Source organism: Gobio gobio, assembly GCF_949357685.1.
Source record: "Gobio gobio genome assembly, chromosome: 21".
In the NCBI taxonomy this organism is placed as follows: domain Eukaryota; kingdom Metazoa; phylum Chordata; class Actinopteri; order Cypriniformes; family Gobionidae; genus Gobio; species Gobio gobio.
Window position 1 is genome coordinate 40,815,519 of NC_137117.1, and position 19,276 is coordinate 40,834,794.

Genomic DNA, 19,276 nt, shown 5'->3' on the forward strand with positions numbered 1-19,276 from the left:
AATCCTTATTGTTGTTGATTAGAATAAATAATACCAGTTTTCTGGGTTATCGTTACAGAAAATATTATCATATAGAAATAAATTATAAATATGTACAGTCAAATCGATTAATCACATCTAACGTACGTTTGTAAATATATATATATGTGTGTGTGTGTGTGTGTGTGTGTGTGAGTGTGTGAGTGTGTGTGTGTGTGAGTGTGTGTGTGAGTGAGTGTGTGAGTGTGTGAGTGAGTGAGTGAGTGAGTGTGTGAGTGAGTGTGTGAGTGAGTGAGTGAGTGAGTGAGTGAGTGAGTGTGTGCGAGCGTGTGTGTGTGAGTGCGTGAGTGCGTGTGAGAGTGTGTGTGTGTGTGTGTGTGTGTGTGAGTGTGTGTGCGCGTGCGTGAGTGCGTGTGAGAGAGTGTGTGTGTGTGTGTGTGTGTGTGAGCCTGTGTGTGCGCGTGTGTGTGAGTGCGTGTATTGTATGTATATTATACATATTTACAAACGTTTATGTTAGATGTGATTAATCAATTTCACAGCATTTATACATATGATATTTTGCATATTTTTACACCAAACATATAGTTTTTATAGGTCAGGTTACATTGATTTAAAACAGTGAAGAAAATTACAGTATTAATATTGCAATAAGTTAAATTATGAAATGGACAATTTATCAGCTCTAAGACAATAGTGTCATTATTCAGCTCAATAGATAACAGGATAAATATTGATATGTTGTTATGGTACATTCGGTTACATATATTTGATTTAAATATACATATATAACCTGTATATGAGCATTTATAAATCTAGCTGAGCTTTGTCAAACATCTCTAATCCGTCACAGGTTCATAAGCTCAACATGACCCGCCCCATCTCTGAAGATCTCGACTGTATTAATAAAAATATGATGAGCCGTGCAGTAATGCGGCTCTTCCACCTGTCAGAGGCTGATGGCCCTTCATTCCTGACTGTGTGTCACGTGACCCCATCACACCTGTGCCACGTGACCCCATCACACCTGTGCCACAGCACCTCGTGATGTAAACTACGGGTTACTCACATTTAAAATGATTTCTGGAACATAGTGTGCTTTTGTAAATCATAATTATGACACTACGAGATGTCGAGATTCACACACAGATGTAAAAAGTCATAATTATGACATGCCAAGTACAAATTATGACACAACTAACCTCTGTGCCATAATTTCAATGTTTTATGTCATAATTAGGGTTTATATCGTTTCTTATTGTGTGGGAATGAGCTTCCATGAGGAGCTGATGTTTTTATCGTCTTTAAAAACGGACAACACATGCGAAATCAAAACCTTTTCACAGTATTTGAAGCAATAAAATCATGATTTCATCAGTAACTCACCAATTACAGTGATCAATGTCGTCAAATAGTTCTCAAGCGGCGGAGAGATGAGCACGTTTATGTCTTTATTCAGAGATAACTTCCAGAAAATCTGAAATCAATTCGGATTAAAAGTGCGTTGTGTTTCAAACGCGCTCTGTGCCGACAGTCATCAGGTGAAGGAGGCGGGGCTACCGCTAAAAGGCGCGGGGATTGCGTGTGCCGGCTGTCAATCACACGAAGCTCCGCCTCTGAAACCAATAGTAACCGTCTGTGATGACGGAAACTACAGTTCAATACTCGGAATAATGTTTATATTCTATAAAGCGACTCCATAACGCGTTCAATAAGAGAGGTAAGCTTTATGAATCATACAAAAATGTTGCACGGGGGTAAACAGTTTTATATCTCGCTCGCGTGTGTCCGTGACAATGTGTTTATCTGGGCTTTTATCTGTTTATGATACACTTAAATCCACAAACATTTCAAATATATGGATATGAATACTGTAATAATTCATGGCATCTGTAACAGTGCAGTTTTAAGAGCAGCACCTTCATTTAAACCAGCTTTGTTTAATTCATTTCATTGTAACGTTACAGTGTTTTTACAGTATATGTTATATCTTTAAAATGAAGGGAAGTATGAGATTTTAGACACAGCCATACTTTTTTTGCGTACTATTTAGTAGGGAAGTATGAGATTTCGGACGCAGCCATACTGTTTTTGCGTACTATTTAGTTGGGAAGTATGCGATTTGTAGGGAAGTGTGAGATTTTAGACGCAGCCATACAGTTTTTTTTCCATCTACTATGTAGTAGGGAAGTATGGGATTTGTAGGGAAGTGTGAGTTTTGTAGGGAAGCGATTTCAGACGCAGCCATACTGTTATTTTTTGTTGTTGCCTACTTTAGTAGAGAAGTATGTGATTTGTAGGGAAGTATGAGATTTTAGACACAGCCATACCTTTTTTTCCATCTACTATATAGTAGGGAAGTATGCGATTTGTAGGGAAGTGTGAGATTTCAGACGCAGCCATACTTTTTTTCCGTCTACTATATAGTAGGGAAGTATGCGATTTGTAGGGAAGTGTGAGATTTTAGACACAGCCATACTTTTTTTTTTTGCGTACTATTTAGTAGGGAAGTATGCGATTTGTAGGGAAGTGTGAGATTTCAGACGCAGCCATACTGTTTTTCATCTACTATATAGTAGGGAAGTATGCGATTTGTAGGGAAGTGTGAGATTTTAGACACAGCCATACTTTTTTTTTTTGCGTACTATTTAGTAGGGAAGTATGCGATTTGTAGGGAAGTGTGAGATTTCAGACGCAGCCATACTGTTTTTCATCTACTATATAGTAGGGAAGTATGCGATTTGTAGGGAAGTATGCGATTTCGGACGCAGCCATACTGTTTTTCGTCTACTATATAGTAGGGAAGTATGTGATTTGTAGGGAAGTGTGAGATTTTAGATGCAGCCATACTGTTTTTTTCCCGTCTACTATATAGTAGGGAAGTATGCGATTTGTAGGGAAGTGTGAGATTTTAGACACAGCCATACTTTTTTTTTTTGCGTACTATTTAGTAGGGAAGTATGCGATTTGTAGGGAAGTGTGAGATTTCAGACGCAGCCATACTGTTTTTCATCTACTATATAGTAGGGAAGTATGCGATTTGTAGGGAAGTGTGAGATTTTAGACACAGCCATACTTTTTTTTTTTGCGTACTATTTAGTAGGGAAGTATGCGATTTGTAGGGAAGTGTGAGATTTCAGACGCAGCCATACTGTTTTTCATCTACTATATAGTAGGGAAGTATGCGATTTGTAGGGAAGTATGCGATTTCGGACGCAGCCATACTGTTTTTCGTCTACTATATAGTAGGGAAGTATGTGATTTGTAGGGAAGTGTGAGATTTTAGATGCAGCCATACTGTTTTTTTCCCGTCTACTATATAGTAGGGAAGTATGCGATTTGTAGGGAAGTGTGAGATTTCAGACACAGCCATACTTTTTTTTGCGTACTATTTAGTAGGGAAGTATGCGATTTGTAGGGAAGTGTGAGATTTCAGACGCAGCCATACTTTTTTTCCGTCTACTATATAGTAGGGAAGTATGCGATTTGTAGGGAAGTATGAGATTTTAGACACAGCCATACTTTTTTTTTTGCGTACTATTTAGTAGGGAAGTATGCGATTTGTAGGGAAGTGTGAGATTTCAGACGCAGCCATACTTTTTTTGTTGTTGTTGTTGTTGTTGCCTACTTTAGTAGAGAAGTGTGTGATTTTGAAACCACCAAAGATTAAACTGGTTGTCAAATTACTTTCCACCACCAGATGTCGCCCATGTGTTGTACAAGTGCCCTGCTCACTGCATACTGTATTGTATATGTTGTCTGTTCCCCCCAAAAGACAGTATGTAACACCAGTTTTTCATACTATATCCAGTTATGATCTCAGAGATATGATCTAAATAATGACACTGACACTGCATTTCAACTAATGAAGTAGTTCATGAAGCCTGATAGTCATATTCTATCCCACACATATAGGCTTCTAGTAATCCACTGAAATCTGTGTCTCTCCCGCCAGCAGACATGCCTCCAAAGAGACCCAAGAGCCGAGGGAGCAGTGGGACCAGTAAAAACAAGGGGAAGGGTACAAACAATCTGACCAAATGAACAATTTCTTGTTGTGTATAGCTATAATCTTGATCTAGTGTTCACTATCCAATGCATTTGTTTTATTTTTGCAGATAATGCAAAGATCCCCGCCCCAGATGAAGGAGCACCAGAATCTGGTAAGTGTCTCACATCCCTCTTCCAGTGTCAGTAAGGGTCATAATCAGAGTCTCAGATCTGCAGAGTGTGTGTTTCCAGCATGTTTCCACTCGTTTCTGTCCATTCATCCAGGGTCTGTGATCAGATTAAAGACACAAACATCACGTCTGGAGACACACACTGAGGCACGTAGCCAGACCAGTACAAGACACTACATCCTAAAACTGCTGCATTATCATCATAAACTGCTTTTATTAGTACATTTAGGGCCTGTAATCTCATAAACCTTGTTCAGTATCCCAGACCGCTTCCTTTCCGTGTTTTCTAAAGGGCACGTGTGGGTTTGTTAGTAGAGAAAGTGCAATTATGTGTAATTATATGGGCTATAAATCCATATGAGTTTCCATTGCAGTAAAGCCCAGCGGCTCCTCTGGATGAAATGACCTGAATGGGTATCAGATGTCACACGCTTCAGCTGGTTTCTGTTGAGAGAGACCCTCAGTGATGTCACACACAAAATATAACATGTACACTTGGGATGCCATAATTCTCGGTTTTGCATTTAATTAATTATTTTTCTACAAATTCTATCATTTGCCTCCATCCCAATACTGAACAACACGACATACATTCACATCACAGGTTAGTGGTGGAGTTATACTCACAGAACACTAGATATTCACAATCACCAAAGCTCATTATTAATGAACGTTTTAAAGCCTTGCCGGCGTATGCGCGGTTTTAACATGCACTTTTCCGAGCGCGCGCACTAAACGCCTGTCAAACACACGATTACTGGACTAAGTAGTCGTCTTACTGCGCTAATACTGTCAAATACACACAAGGTTAACATAAACACAGTCGGTTGTGTCTAAAGTAAAATCGTGTGTGTCTGTATATTAGATGCGTGCAGGTCTTTAATTGACAGCAGCGCAGCCTATAGTGAACACGCCATCCTTAAAGGGACAGTTCACCTCTATTGTTATTATTTACTCACTCTAATATTGTTCCAAACCTGTATTCATTTCTCGATGACAGAATTTTCATTTTTGAGCGAACTATCCCTTTAATGTTAATACAACAACAAAAGACAAAGAGAAAATCACTCACTGCTCTTGACTGAAGAACTTTAATACAGCAGCTTTAATAAGAATCAGTGTATATTTTATAGTGAAGTCTGTGAAGTGTTTTATTTTTTACATTTATTCATTCAATTTCATACTTTAATGCTGCTTTACAGCTCTGAGCTGCCAGTGTAAATCTTTATATATATTTATTTTATATTATACAATACACTAGGAATGTGTACAAGGTTTTTTTTAAGTAAAGTTTGTAAGGTTTTTCAATTCTTTTAGGTAAAATAAAGAAATAAGTAAGATAAAAGTAAAATAAAAAATTGCAATAAAAAACAGTCTTCTTTCTCCTTAACCTCTTGCTGTTCCTGTCGCTAAAGAATAGAATAGCAAAAAACTGATGTGACAAGCCATCAGAACCAAACCGAAAACCGTGGTTAAAAACCAAGGTATGTATTGAACCGTGGACTAACTGTAGTGTTGCATCCCTAGTGTACACAATGAGAATAGTTCACGTCATTGTTGAATCTCCACTGTTCGCTGTATGTGTTTTTGTAACTGTAGGTCAATCCCTTCTGAACTAAAGACCGGGTCTCTCATCCACTGGGCGTCTCTCAGATGTCGGTTCAGGTTTAGTAAGGGAAGCTTGATATCTCTGTATAACACACTCCCTCCCTCTTTTATCTGTCGGTAAAACACTGGACAAAACTGCTGTGAGCTTTCGGTCATTTCACACCTGTGTATCCAAGAATACAAGATACTGGAAATATGGCTAATTATTCTGCCAAGTACTTCATCTTCCAATAATGTCTCTTAGCCTTAAAAAGAAAGAAACGCCTCAAATGAGATCACTTTAATATCAGCGTTGAGATTAAACAGAGATCATTTGGAGACCTTTTCTGAGTGTCCACCTAGTTTTCACCCACAACAGACTAGAAACTTCATAGCAACCCCCTGGCAACCATTCACCACACTCTAGCAACTGCATAGCAACTCCCTAGTAATCACCCACAACACCCTACATCTGCATGGCAACTCCCTGACAACCACCAACAAAACACTCTAGCAACTGCATTGCAACCCCATAGCAACCATCTCTAGCTACTGCATAGCAACAATCTGACAAACATCCACAACAATCTAACAAATTAACTGCATAGCAAGCGTCTGGCAACCACTCTGGCTACTGCATTGTAACCTCTTGGCACTGTAGCAACTTTATAGCAACCCCCTGGCAACCACCCACAACACTCTAACAACTGCATAGCAGCTAACCATAACTCTGCCAACCATCCACAAGACTCTAGCTACTGCATAGCAACCCCATAGCAACCATCCATAACACTCTAGCTACTGCATAGCAACCCCTTGGCAACCATGCACAACACTCTAGCTACTGCATAGCAACCCCATAGCAACCATCCATAACACTCTAGCTACTGCATAGCAACAATCTGACAAACATCCAAAACAATCTAACATATTAACTTAAGCTTAACAAGCTTCTGGCAACCACTCTAGCTACTGCATAGCAACCTCTTGGCACTTTAGCAACTTCATAGCAACCCACTGGCAACCACCCACAACTCTAGCAACTGCATAGCAACCCTCTGGAAACCACCCACAACACTCTGCAACTGCATAGCAGCTAACCTTTACTCTGGCAACCACCCACAACACTCTAGCTACTGCATAGCAACTTCTTGGCACTCTAGCAACTTCACAGCAACCCCCTGGCAACCATCCACAACTTTAGAAACTTCATAGCAACCCTCTGGCAACCACCCACAACTCTAGCAATTGCATAGCAACCCTCTGGGAACCACCCACAATACTCTGCAACTGCATAGCAGGTAACCATAACTCTGGCAACCACCCACAACACTCGAGCTACTGCATCTCTTGGCACTCTAGCAACTTCATAGCAACACCCTGGCAACCACCCACAACACTCGAGCTACTGCATAGCAGCTAACCATAACTCTGGCAACCATCCACAACACTCTAGCTACTGCATAGCAGCTAACCATAACTCTGGCAACCATCCACAACACTCTAGCAACTTCATAGCAACCCCCTGGCAACCATTCACCACACTCTGCAACTGCATAGTAACCCCCTAGTAGCCACCCACAACACTCTACACCTGCATGGCAACTTCCTGACAACCACCCACAACTCTAGCAACTGCATAGCAACCCTCTGGCAACCACTCACAACACTCTGCAATTGCATAACAGCTAATCATAACTCTAGCAACCATCCACAACACTCTAGCTACTGCATAGCAACCTCTTGGCACTCTAGCAACTTCATAGCAACCCCCTGGCAACCATCCACAACTCTAGCAGCTAACCATAACTCTAGCAACCATCCACAACACTCTAGCTACTGCATAGCAACCTCTTGGCACTCTAGCAACTTCATAGCAACCCCCTGGCAACCACCCACAACTCTAGCGACTGCATAGCAACCCTCTGGCAACCATTCACAATACTCTGCAATTGCATAACAGCTAACCATAACTCTAGCAACCATCCACAACACTCTAGCTACTGCATAGCAACCTCTTGGCACTCTAGCAACTTCACAGCAACCCCCTGGCAACCACCCACAACTCTGGCAACTACATAGCAGTTAACCATAACTCTAGCAACCATCCACAACACTCTAGCTACTGCATAGCAACCTTTTGGCACTCTAGCAACTTCATAGCAACCCCCTGGTAACCACACACAACTCTAGTGACTGCATAGCAACCCTCTGGCAACCACTCACAATACTCTGCAATTGCATAGCAGCTAACCATAACTCTAGCAAGCATCCACAACACTCTAGCTACAGCATAGCAACTTCTTGGCAGACTAGCAACTTCATAGCAACCCCCTGGCAACCACACACAACTCTAGCAACTACATAGCAGCTAACCATAACTCTGGCAACCATCCACAACACTCTAGCTACTGCATAGCAACCTCTTGGCACTCTAGCAACTTAATAGCAACCCCCTGGCAACCATCCACAACTCTAGCAACTACATAGCAGCTAACCATAACTCTAGCAACCATCCACAACACTCTAGCTACTGCATAGCAACCTCTTGGCACTCTAGCAACTTCACAGCAACCCCCTGGCAACCACCCACAACTCTAGCGACTGTATAGCAACCCTCTGGCAACCACCCACAATACTCTGCAACTGCATAGTAGCTAACCCTAACTCTGGCAACCAAACACAACACTTATGCCACTGTATAGCAACCTCTTGGCACACTAGCAACTTCATAGCAACCCCATGGCAACCACCCACAACTTTAGCGACTGCATAGCAAGCCCCTGGCAACCACCCACAACACTCTAGTAACTGCATCGCAAACGCTTGGCACTCAAGCAACTTCATAGCAACCCCCTGGCAACCACACACAACTCTAGTGACTGCATAGCAACCCTCTGGCAACCACTCACAATACTCTGCAATTGGATAACAGCTAACCATAACTCTAGCAACCACCCACAACACTCTAGCGACTGTATATCAACCCCTTGGCAACCATGCACAACATTCTAGCGACTGCATAGCAACCCCTTGGCTCTATAGCAACTATATAGAAACCCCTTAACAAACACAGACAACACTCTAGCAAATGAACTGCATAGCAAACCACCCACAACTCCCTAGCAACCATTCACAACACTCTGGCAACATACATAGTCCCCTGAAATCAATGTCATCTCCTGAGTTATGAAAGACAAATGTAATATCCCTTTGCTCTGGAATGGCACAGTCTCCCACTCATTTTGTCTGGTCTGAAGAGCTGTACTAAATGTGGGCGTGTTCGGGCGTGAAGCTGGAGTTTCAGAGCAGAAAACCGCCCACTTTGAGGAGGTTGTTTGTAAATACATGTTCTGAGGGGCTTGTGTCCCCTTTGAAGAGGCAAAGAGCTTCATCTACACTGTTATTAAGATGAGCCGTGTTTACTGATGTTCATTGGTCCTGGATCTGAGCAGATATCTCTGGATTTACTGCTGGGCCTTTTATAACTGAACCAGCTTCACTGCATTAAGTGGCTCATGTCATGACACACATGATGTTTCGTTGTTTTATTGTAATGAAATAGTTTGAAACTCAAATCCGCAACCCTGTTCAGTATTATTGGGAACACCTGTTCAATTTCTCATTAATGCAATTATCTTATCAACCAATCACATGGCAGTTGCTTCAATGCATTTAGGGGTGTGGGCCTGGTCAAGACAATCTCCTGAACTCCAAACTGAATGTCAGAATGGGAAAGAAAGGTGATTTAAGCAATTTTGAGCGTGGCATGGTTGTTGGTGCCAGACGGGCCGGTCTGAGTATTTCCCAATCTGCTCAGTTACTGGGATTTTCACGCACAACCATTTCTAAGGTTTACAAAGAATGGTGTGAAAAGGGAAAAACATCCAGTATGCGGCAGTCCTGTGGGGAAAATGCCTTGTTGATGCTAGAGGTCAGAGGTCATGGGCCGACTGATTCAAGCTGATAGAAGAGCAACTTTGACTGAAATAACCACTCGTTACAACCGAGGTATGCAGCAAAGCATTTGTGAAGCCACAACATGCACAACCTTGAGGCGGATGGGCTACAACAGCAGAAGACCCCACCGGGTACCACTCATCTCCACTACAAATAGGAAAAAGAGGCGTCAATTTGCACGAGCTCACCAAAATTGGACAGTTGAAGACTGGAAAAATGTTGCCTGGTCTGATGAGTCTCGATTTCTGTTGAGACATTCAGATGGTAGAGTCAGAATTTGGCGTAAACAGAATGAGAACATGGATCCATCATGCCTTGTTACCACTGTGCAGGCTGGTGGTGGTGGTGTAATGGTGTGGGGGATGTTTTCTTGGCACACTTTAGGCCCCTTAGTGCCAATTGGGCATGGTTTAAATGCCACAGCCTACCTGAGCATTGTTTCTGACCATGTCCATCCCTTTATGACCCCCATGTCCCCATCCTCTGATGGCTACTTCCAGCTGGATAATGCACCGTCACAAAGCTCCAATCATTTCAAATTGGTTTCTTGAACATGACAATGAGTTCACTGAACTAAAATGGCCCCCACAGTCACCAGATCTCAACCCAATAGAGCATCTTTGGGATGTGGTGGAATGGGAGCTTCGTGCCCTGGATGTGCATCCCACAAATCTCCATCAACTGCAAGATGCTATCCTATCAATATGGGCCAACATTTCTAAAGAATGCTTTCAGCACCTTGTTGAATCTACCACGTAGAATTAAGGCAGTTCTGAAGGCGAAAGGGGGTCAAACACAGTATTAGTATGTGTTCCTAATAATCCTTTAGGTGAGTGTATATCTATACCTGATCTCATTGACTCCTTCCTCCACAGGCCATCCCGAATACATCTTCCCGCTGGTCCTGACCTCCGCCACACAGGAGCTGTTTGGTTGCCGGGCAGATGAGGATGTAACCGGAGAGAATCCTTACAAACTGCTGAAAAAGGAAGACATGATACAGGACATGAAAACCAGAGCGGCCGTGTCTGACTTCAGCCCCGTCAAACAAACAGTGCTGGTGAGATTCACACCCGGTCATGAGCTGGAGAAGATGGAGCTGATCCAGGGATTAACTATCTACTGGTTCAGGAGAGCAATTCTATTCCATTCCATTGTTTTTCCGCAGGAGTATCCTGAAGATGAACTTCTGCTGGTGTTTGACAGAGACTTCACATACGGACAGGGCTTCTATCTGGTGCTCACAGTAGAGGCCAAAGAGAACATGCTGAAGGTGAGCGATGGATGGATGGATGGATGGATGGATGGATGGATGGATGGATGGACGGGCGGATGGATGGATGGATGGGCGGATGGACGGACGGGCGGATGATGGATGGATGGATGGATGGATGGATGGATGGAGGATGGATGGATGGATGATTGATGGATGGATGGATTGATGGATGGATGGATTGAAGGATGGATGGATGGATAGATAGATAGACAGATGGATGGACGGATAGATAGATGGATGGACAGATGGATGGATGGACAGATGGATGGATGGATGGATGGATGGATGGACGGATAGATAAATGATGGATGGATGGATGTATGGTTGGATGGATTGATGGATTGATGGATGGATGGATTGAAGGATGGATGGATGGATAGATGGATGGATAGATAGATAGACAAATGGATGGACGGATAGATAGATGGATGGACAGATGGATGGATGGACGGATAGATAAATTGATGGATGAATGGATGGATGAATGAATTGATGGACGGAGAGATAGACAGATAGATAACAATCCAATCCACTGATGGATGGATGGATGTATGGATGTATGGATGGATGATGTATGGATGGATGATGGATGGATGGATAGACAGACAGACAGATGGATGGATGGATGGATGGATGGATGGATGTATGGATGGATGATGGATGGATGGATGGATAGACAGATGGACAGACGGACGGATGGATGGATGGACGATGGACTGATAGATAGATGGATGGATCTGAGGTTTTTGTTTTAGAGAGATTGTGTTTGTAGTCTCCAGTACAGGGTGATGATGAAGAGCTGATGGAGGATGAAGAGGTGGAGGAGGAGGAGGAGGAGGACATGATCGTGCCCAGAACTCCAGAGCCTCATCTATGGGTCTCTCTGGGGAGTGAGCAGGAGGTGGAGGACGAGTCGGTCACTGAGTCCAGACCCAGAGTAAGAGAAACTGATAAAGCCTTCAGTGTTGATCATGTCTGATCTCTCTCTCTCTCTCTCTCTCTCTCTCCAGCTCAGGTGTAAGATCTCTCCTGTGATGCGGCTCTGCGGTGCTCCCGTGTGTTTCTCGGACCGCAGCGCTGTGGACGGGAAGGAGCCGGAGTGCCCGTCATACGAGGACAAGAGCTTCAGCATCAGACGGATGGAGAGACACACGGCCGTCCAGGCCTCCGGGGACACCAGACACTCGTCCACTCAGACTCTGTGGTACAAACACCGCTAGTCATTCTCCACATGTTCTATGATTAGCATGAAGCGCTGAGAGATGCTCACGTGTTACAGGAAGTTCCCAAAGAACATGTGGACCCAGTACAAACCCAGAGAGTTCAGCCCTGAGGAGAAAGAGGATCAACTGCGGTCAGAACACCTGAAGAACTTCCTCACATCTGTGCTAATGAGGTAGGAATGGATAGATAGATAGATAGATAGATAGATAGATAGATAGATAGATAGATAGATAGATAGATAGATAGATAGATAGATAGATAGATAGATAGATAGATAGATAGATAGATAGATAGATAGATAGATAGACAAATGGATAGACAAATGGATGGACGGATGGACGGATGGATGGATGGATGGATGGATGAATGGATGGACGGATAGATAAATGGATGGATGAATTGATGGACAGATGGACAGAGACATAGATAGATAACTATCCAATCCACTGATTGATAGACAGATGAACGGTGAGATGAATTGATAGATAGATAGATAGATAGATAGATAGATAGATAGATAGATAGATAGATAGATAGATAGATAGATAGATAGATAGATAGATAGATAGATAGATAGATAGATAGATAGATAGATAGATAGATAGATAGATAGATAGATAGATAGATAGATAGATAGATAGATAGATAGATGGAGATGGTGGTCCAGTGGGTTAAACCATGGAACTGATACGCAGAAGGTTGCTGGTTTGATCCCAGCGGTCACCACCAGTGTGTCCTTGAGCAAGGCACTTTACTCCACGTTGCTCCAGGGGGATTGTCCCTGTAATAAGTGCACTGTAAGTCGCTTTGGATAAAAGCGTCTTTCAAATGCATAAATGTAAATGTAAATGTAGATAGATAGATGGATGGATGGATGGATGGATGGATGGATGGATGGATGGATGGATGAATTGATGGACAGATGGACAGAGACATTGATAGATAACGTCTCGGTTACGGATGTAACCCTCGTTCCCTGAGGAGGGAACGGAGACGTAACGTTAGTGACTAATGAATCGGGGACCAATCATCTTCGAGATCTTAGAAAACGGCCAATGGCAGTGCCATGGGCATGCAGAATTTGCATACGTAACTCCGCCCCACTGCGTGGGTATAAATAGGAAGTATGTGGCAATATCGCATTACGTTACCTGCTGAGGAGCCAAGACTGAACTCCGGCTGTTCCAGCAGCACAGTGGATGTGGCAGAGGGACGTTACGTCTCCGTTCCCTCCTCAGGGAACGAGGGTTACATCCGTAACCGAGACGTTCCCTTTCGTTCAGTCACTACGACGTAACGTTAGTGACTAACGAATGGGGGTCCCAATATAATCACGCCACTCAGCTGTCTTCCAGTGTCCTGCGTAAGTGCGAGTGCCCTGTCGTAAGACTAGTACAGACGAAGGACTCCCACTTATCACAGGAATAGAGAGTACACATATGACCTGCTGAGGGCTGCATATGGAGAACTCTGGGGTACCAGCCGAAGGTGGATTTTTAACCCCAGGGGTGGCAGGGATTTGCCAAGGGAAAGACACTTGCTCACAGAGGAGGCTTACGGTGGAAATACACGTGTGGGGGTCGCCGGAAGGGAACCATGCACACGGGGCACCTGGCCGAACACGAGGGTCTGGGCTCGAGAGAGGGCCGTAGACAGTCAGCGTAGACAGTGCTGGAGGAACTCAGGGTTTTTCGGGAAGCTCATCTGAGGAGAATAAACGCACGTATCCAGTCCTTGGAGTGGAATGGCGAGCAAGCGAAGACACCTGAGCCCAGTTCATTACCGGCCACTAGTAGAGGCGAGTACATAGTCGGACACAGGCTCCACTCGGAGATTGTAAAACCTGGCGAATGTGTTGGGTGTCGCCCAGCCTGCAGCTCTGCAGATGTCTGTTAGCGAGGCGCCGTGCGCTAGAGCCCAAGAAGAGGCCAAACTCCGAGTGGAGTGGACCCTAACCCCAAGGGGACACGGTCGACCTTGCTGCTGGTAAGCCAAAACAATGGTGTCCACTATCCAGTGAGACAGCCTTTGCTTTGAGAGAGCTCTTCCCTTCCGCTCTCCACCATAACAGACAAAGAGCTGGTCTGAGGTCCTGAAACACTGCGTCCTGTCTACGTAAGCGCGGAGAGCGCGTACTGGACAGAGCAGTGCCAAGGCTGGGTCTGCCTCCTCCAAAGGCAGCGCTTGTAGGTTCACCACCTGGTCTCTGAATGAAGTGGTGGGAACCTTGGGCACATATCCGGGCTGGGGTCTCAGGATCACTTGAGATTTGGCCGGACCGAACTCCAGGCACACTTCTTCAACCGAAAATGCTTGCAGGTTCCCTACCCTCTTGATGGAGGCCAATGCAGTCAGTAGCTCTGTCTTCATAGACAAGAACCTAATATCGACCGACCGCAAAGGCTCAAAGGGGGACCTCTGCAGAGCATCTAGGACTACTGAGAGGTCCCAAGAGGATACAAGGGAAGAGCGAGGAGGATTTAGTCTCCTGGCTCCCCTCAGGAACCAGATGACCAGGTCGTGCTGACTTACCTTTTTGTTCTCCAAGAGGTCGTGGTAGGCAGATATTGTGGCCACGTAAACTTTAAGGGTGGAGGGAGACAGCCTTCGCTCCAATCCTTCTTGGAGGAACGAGAGCACAGACCCGATCGGGCATTTCTAGGGGTCTTCTTGGTGGGAAGAACACTAGGTGATGAAGAGGTTCCACTTCAACGCATAAGCATGCCGAGTGGACTCTGCCCTAGCGGAAGTGATGGTAGCCACCACCGTAGGTGGTAGGGTACTCAAACCTGCCGCATCCCGTCCAGGTTCCAAAGATCGGGACTCGGGTGCCAAAGGGTGCCCCGTCTCTGAGTAAGGAGGTCGCGTCTCAGAGGAATTGGCCAGGGAGGGGCTGTCGCAAGGAGTAAGAGTTCAGAGAACCAGGTCCGGCCGTGCCAGTACGGGGCGACCAGAAGGACCTGCTCCTTGTCCTCCCTGATCTTGCACAAGAGCTGTGCGAGAAGGCTCACTGGGGGGGAACACATACTTGCGTAGGCCCTGCGGCCAGCTGTGCACCAGTGCATCCGTGCCGAGCGTGCCCTCGGTCAGGGAATATAACAGGCTGCAATGGGAAGAGTCGTGGGAGGCAAACAGATCTACCTGTGCGTCACCGAACTGTTCCCAAATCAGCTGGACCGTCTGGGGATGGAGTCTCCATTCTCCCGGAAGTGGCTGAAGCCGTGAGAGCTCGTCAGCTGCAATATGGACAGCACGAAGGGACCTCAGGCACTTCTGACTCCATAGAACGAGATGGTGGGTGAGTTGAGACATACGGCGGGAGCGTAGACTGCCCTGGTGGTTGATGTACTCTACAACGGCCGTGTTGTCTGTCCTGACCAGTACATGTTGACCCTTCAGCAACGCCCGGGAGCGGTGCAGGGCGAACTGTACTGCCAGCAACTCGAGGCAATTGACATGCAGAAGGCGCTGGGGTCCTGTCCAGGAGCCCGCGGCTGCTTGTCCATTGTACATGGCACGCCAACCCGTGGCAGAGGCATCCGTCGATACGACAACATGCCTGGAAACTCGTTCTAAGGGCACACCGGCCCGTAGAAAGCTGAGGTTCAACCACGGGGTGAGTGTCTGGAGGCAGGCCCTAGTTACTTGGACCCAGAGCGTGCCAGACTGCCATGCCCATCTCGGGACTCGGTCGCAAAGCCAATGCTGAAGCGGTCTCATATGAAGCAATCCAAGCGGCGTTACCGTGGCTGCAGATGCCATATGCCCCAGGAGGGTCTGAAACAGTTTCAGTGGAACTGCACTCTTGCAGTTCAGTGGAGACTGCGCACGCTCGCTCGAAAGCTGCACGAACATGGCGACCGAGTCGATGTCCATACCGAGAAAAGAGATCCTCTGCACTGGGCAGAGTTTGCTCTTCTCCCAGTTGACCCGAAGGCCCAGACGGGCTAAGTGTTGGAGCACCAGATCTCTGTGTTCGCTCACCAACGCTCGAGAGTGGCCCAGTATGAGCCAGTCGTCGAGGTAATTGAGTATGCGAACCCCGTGCTGCCGGAGTGGCGCAAGGGCTGCCTCGACAATCTTCGTGAAGACGCGAAGGGACAGAGATAGGGAGGACCGCGTACTGGTATGCCCGCCCCTCGAAAGCAAACCGTAGGAGCGGTCTGTGTCGAGGAAGGATGGAGACATGGAAGTAGGCGTCCTTCAGGTCGATCGCTGCAAACCAATCGGCTGGACGAACGCATTCGAAAAGGCGTTTCGCTGTCAACATCCTGAACGGAAGCCTGTGAAGGGATCGGTTCAAGATGCGCAGGTCCAGGATTGGCCGTAACCCACCGGTTTTCTTGGTTACAATGAAGTAGGGGCTGTAGAAGCCGGACTTCATCTCGGCCGGAGGGACAGGCTCGATCACACCCTTCGCCAGCAGGATGGCAACCTCCGCACACATGACGGGGGCGTTGGCCCCGACCATGGTATGGCGGACTCCCATGAAGCGGGGAGGAGCCTGTGCCAACTGAATCGCGTAGCCGAATCTGATCGTCTTTGCAACCCAGCGGGATAGTCCCGGAAGCTGAAGCCAGGCTCCCAGGAACTGCACCAGCGGGGTCATTCGGACCACAGACGTACCCAGGGTGGGGCAGCGAGGCAGCATCACCGGCCTGGACATGGGAGGCGTAGCGTTCCGGTGTGGGGCCCCGGTTAACAGCTGTGTCCTGACAGAGGAGACCAGGGAAGGATGCGGGTTCCACTGGGGTCTGCTTTGAGAGGAGGCTGGCGACAGAGAGGGATGCGAGTGGCGGGACCCGGGGGTGGCGCACACTGTCATCACAAGTCTCTGGGTGCTCAGGGATGGGGGTGTCAGTTCTTTCTTTCACCACATTAGTGTGCTGCTGACCCGGGGGCCAGCAGCTAAACAAAAGATGGCAGCAGGAGTGGCCCAGCTGCCATCTCCTGGAAAGAACTGCCCATCCCTGAGCTGTCCGCGTCAGGAGCGCCGCTTGGCCTGGCGTTTTTTCGCAGGCTGCGGGGCTGGAGCGGACTGGGACGCCTTCCTGCGGTTTCCTCTGCGCAGCCCGGGGCGAGCAGGAGGGCGTCCTCGGCGGCAAGCAGACTGAGGCACCTGCGTGGGCGGTGGGGTGGAGGCAGCAGCTTTAATGGCCTCAATCTGCTTCTGGGCGGCTAAGAACTGTTGGGCGAAGCTCTCAACCGCGCCGCTGAATAGCCCATCCTGGGATATGGGGGCGTCGAGGAAACGGGTTCGCTCGCCGTCACGCATATCAGCCAGGGTGAGCCATAGGTGTCTCTCCTGGACCACAGCTGTGGACATCACCTGACCCAGGGAGCGTGCGGTCACCTTCAGAGTGAGGTCGGTGGTGTCACGCAACTCATCTCTGAGTCCTGGATCAGCTCCGCCCTCGAGCAGGTCACACAGCAACTTGGCTTGGTAAGCCTGAAGAGTTGCCATGGTGTGCAGAGAAGCGGCGGCCTGCTACACAGCTCTATAGGTCTTCGTCAACCAGGGACGACGAAAACCTACAGGCTTTGGAGGGGTGCTTTGGGTCACCACGCCAGGTCAAAGCACTCTGACGACACAGTTGCATCGCATCAGAGCGTTCGACTGGGGGGACCCCAGTGTACCCTTTGACCACGGCTCCATCGAGGGCGGAGGAGGTCGTCGAACGGTCACGGGAAGACAACGGGTTCTTCCAGGACCGCGCAACCTCCTCATGCACCTCGGGGAAGAAAGGTATTGGAGGGGTGGCCGTACGGCTGTCCGGACGCGCCACCCCCAAAAACCAATTGTCCAACCGCGAGTGCTCAGGTCAGGGCGGAGGGTTCCACTCCAACCCAAGCGTTGCGGCTGCCCGAGATAGCATGGCTGTCAACTTTGGGTCTGACGTGGGCAATGCTGGCACACCCGAAGGCGGGAGCACAGCCGAACCTGAGCGTGCTGAAAGCCCAAACACGTCACACAGCGCTCGTGCCCATCAGAGGGCGAGAGAAACCGACCGCACCCAGAAGTGCACGGGCGAGTCATCCTGAAAAGGACGTGCCACGCGCAAGCTCTTTTGTGAGAGGAAACTTCGCAGTCGATGCCGATGCGCCTAGGGAACACATACCAGCTGGATGCAGATCACTGCACAGATCAGCAGGGAGGAAGTATGCGATCACTGGAACACGCCATCACACCAACAAGAGGTAGGTACTCTTGGCTCCGAAGCAGAAACGTAATGCGATATTGCCACGTACTTCCTATTTATACCCACGCAGTGGGGCGGAGTTACGTATGCAAATTCCGCATGCCCATGGCATTGGCACTGCCATTGGGCATTTTCTAAGATCTCGAAGATGATAGGCTTCTAAGCGAAACCCCCATTCGTTAGTCACTAACGTTACGTCGTAGTGACTGAGCGAAAGGGAACTATCCAATCCACTGATTGATAGACAGATGGATGCTGAGATGAATTGATAGATAGATAGATAGATAGATAGATAGATAGATAGATAGATAGATAGATAGATAGATAGATAGATAGATAGATAGATAGATAGATAGATAGATAGATAGATAGATGGACAGAACGATAGATAGAACGATAGATAGAACGATAGAACGATAGATAGATAGATAGATAGATAGATAGATAGATAGATAGATAGATAGATAGATAGATAGATAGATAGATAGATAGATAGATAGATAGATAGATAGATAGATAGATAGATAGATAGATAGATAGATAGATAGATAGATAGATAGATAGATAGAGCTGTGTGTTCTGTGTTATCCTGAACTCCTCTGGCTCTGCAGGTTTGAGATCTCCCTGCAGCAGAATCTCATCATGGACGTGTTCTCTGACGACTGGGCTGGCCTGAGTGAGGAGGACCTGTCGGCCGGGAGAGCAGAGGCTCAGCTGAAGGAGTATCAGTCCTTCATGGACCTTCACTTCAGCAGAGAGAAGAGCATCAGCCAGCTCCACTGGCATCCCACCATCAGCGGTCAGCACCAGCCTCTCTGGGTCAATGAGTGCACAAAGAAAACGGCCATAGTGCAAAATTAAAATAATAA

General features: G+C 46.8%; 1 protein-coding gene across 1 annotated transcript in view; it reads left to right on the forward strand.

Moving 5' to 3' along the window:
- Positions 1-3,939: 3,939 nt before the first annotated feature.
- Positions 3,940-19,276, forward strand: part of dnai3 (dynein axonemal intermediate chain 3) — a gene marked incomplete at its 5' end in the record, with an annotated part of 44,634 nt that continues 29,297 nt past the window's right edge. Inside the window, 8 exons of the mRNA XM_079802075.1 lie at positions 3,940-4,000; positions 4,098-4,142; positions 10,583-10,767; positions 10,876-10,980; positions 11,756-11,920; positions 11,994-12,187; positions 12,263-12,379; positions 19,019-19,206. Coding sequence (XP_079658201.1) covers positions 3,940-4,000; positions 4,098-4,142; positions 10,583-10,767; positions 10,876-10,980; positions 11,756-11,920; positions 11,994-12,187; positions 12,263-12,379; positions 19,019-19,206 — 1,060 coding nt within the window. The remainder of the gene's footprint in view (positions 4,001-4,097; positions 4,143-10,582; positions 10,768-10,875; positions 10,981-11,755; positions 11,921-11,993; positions 12,188-12,262; positions 12,380-19,018; positions 19,207-19,276) is intronic.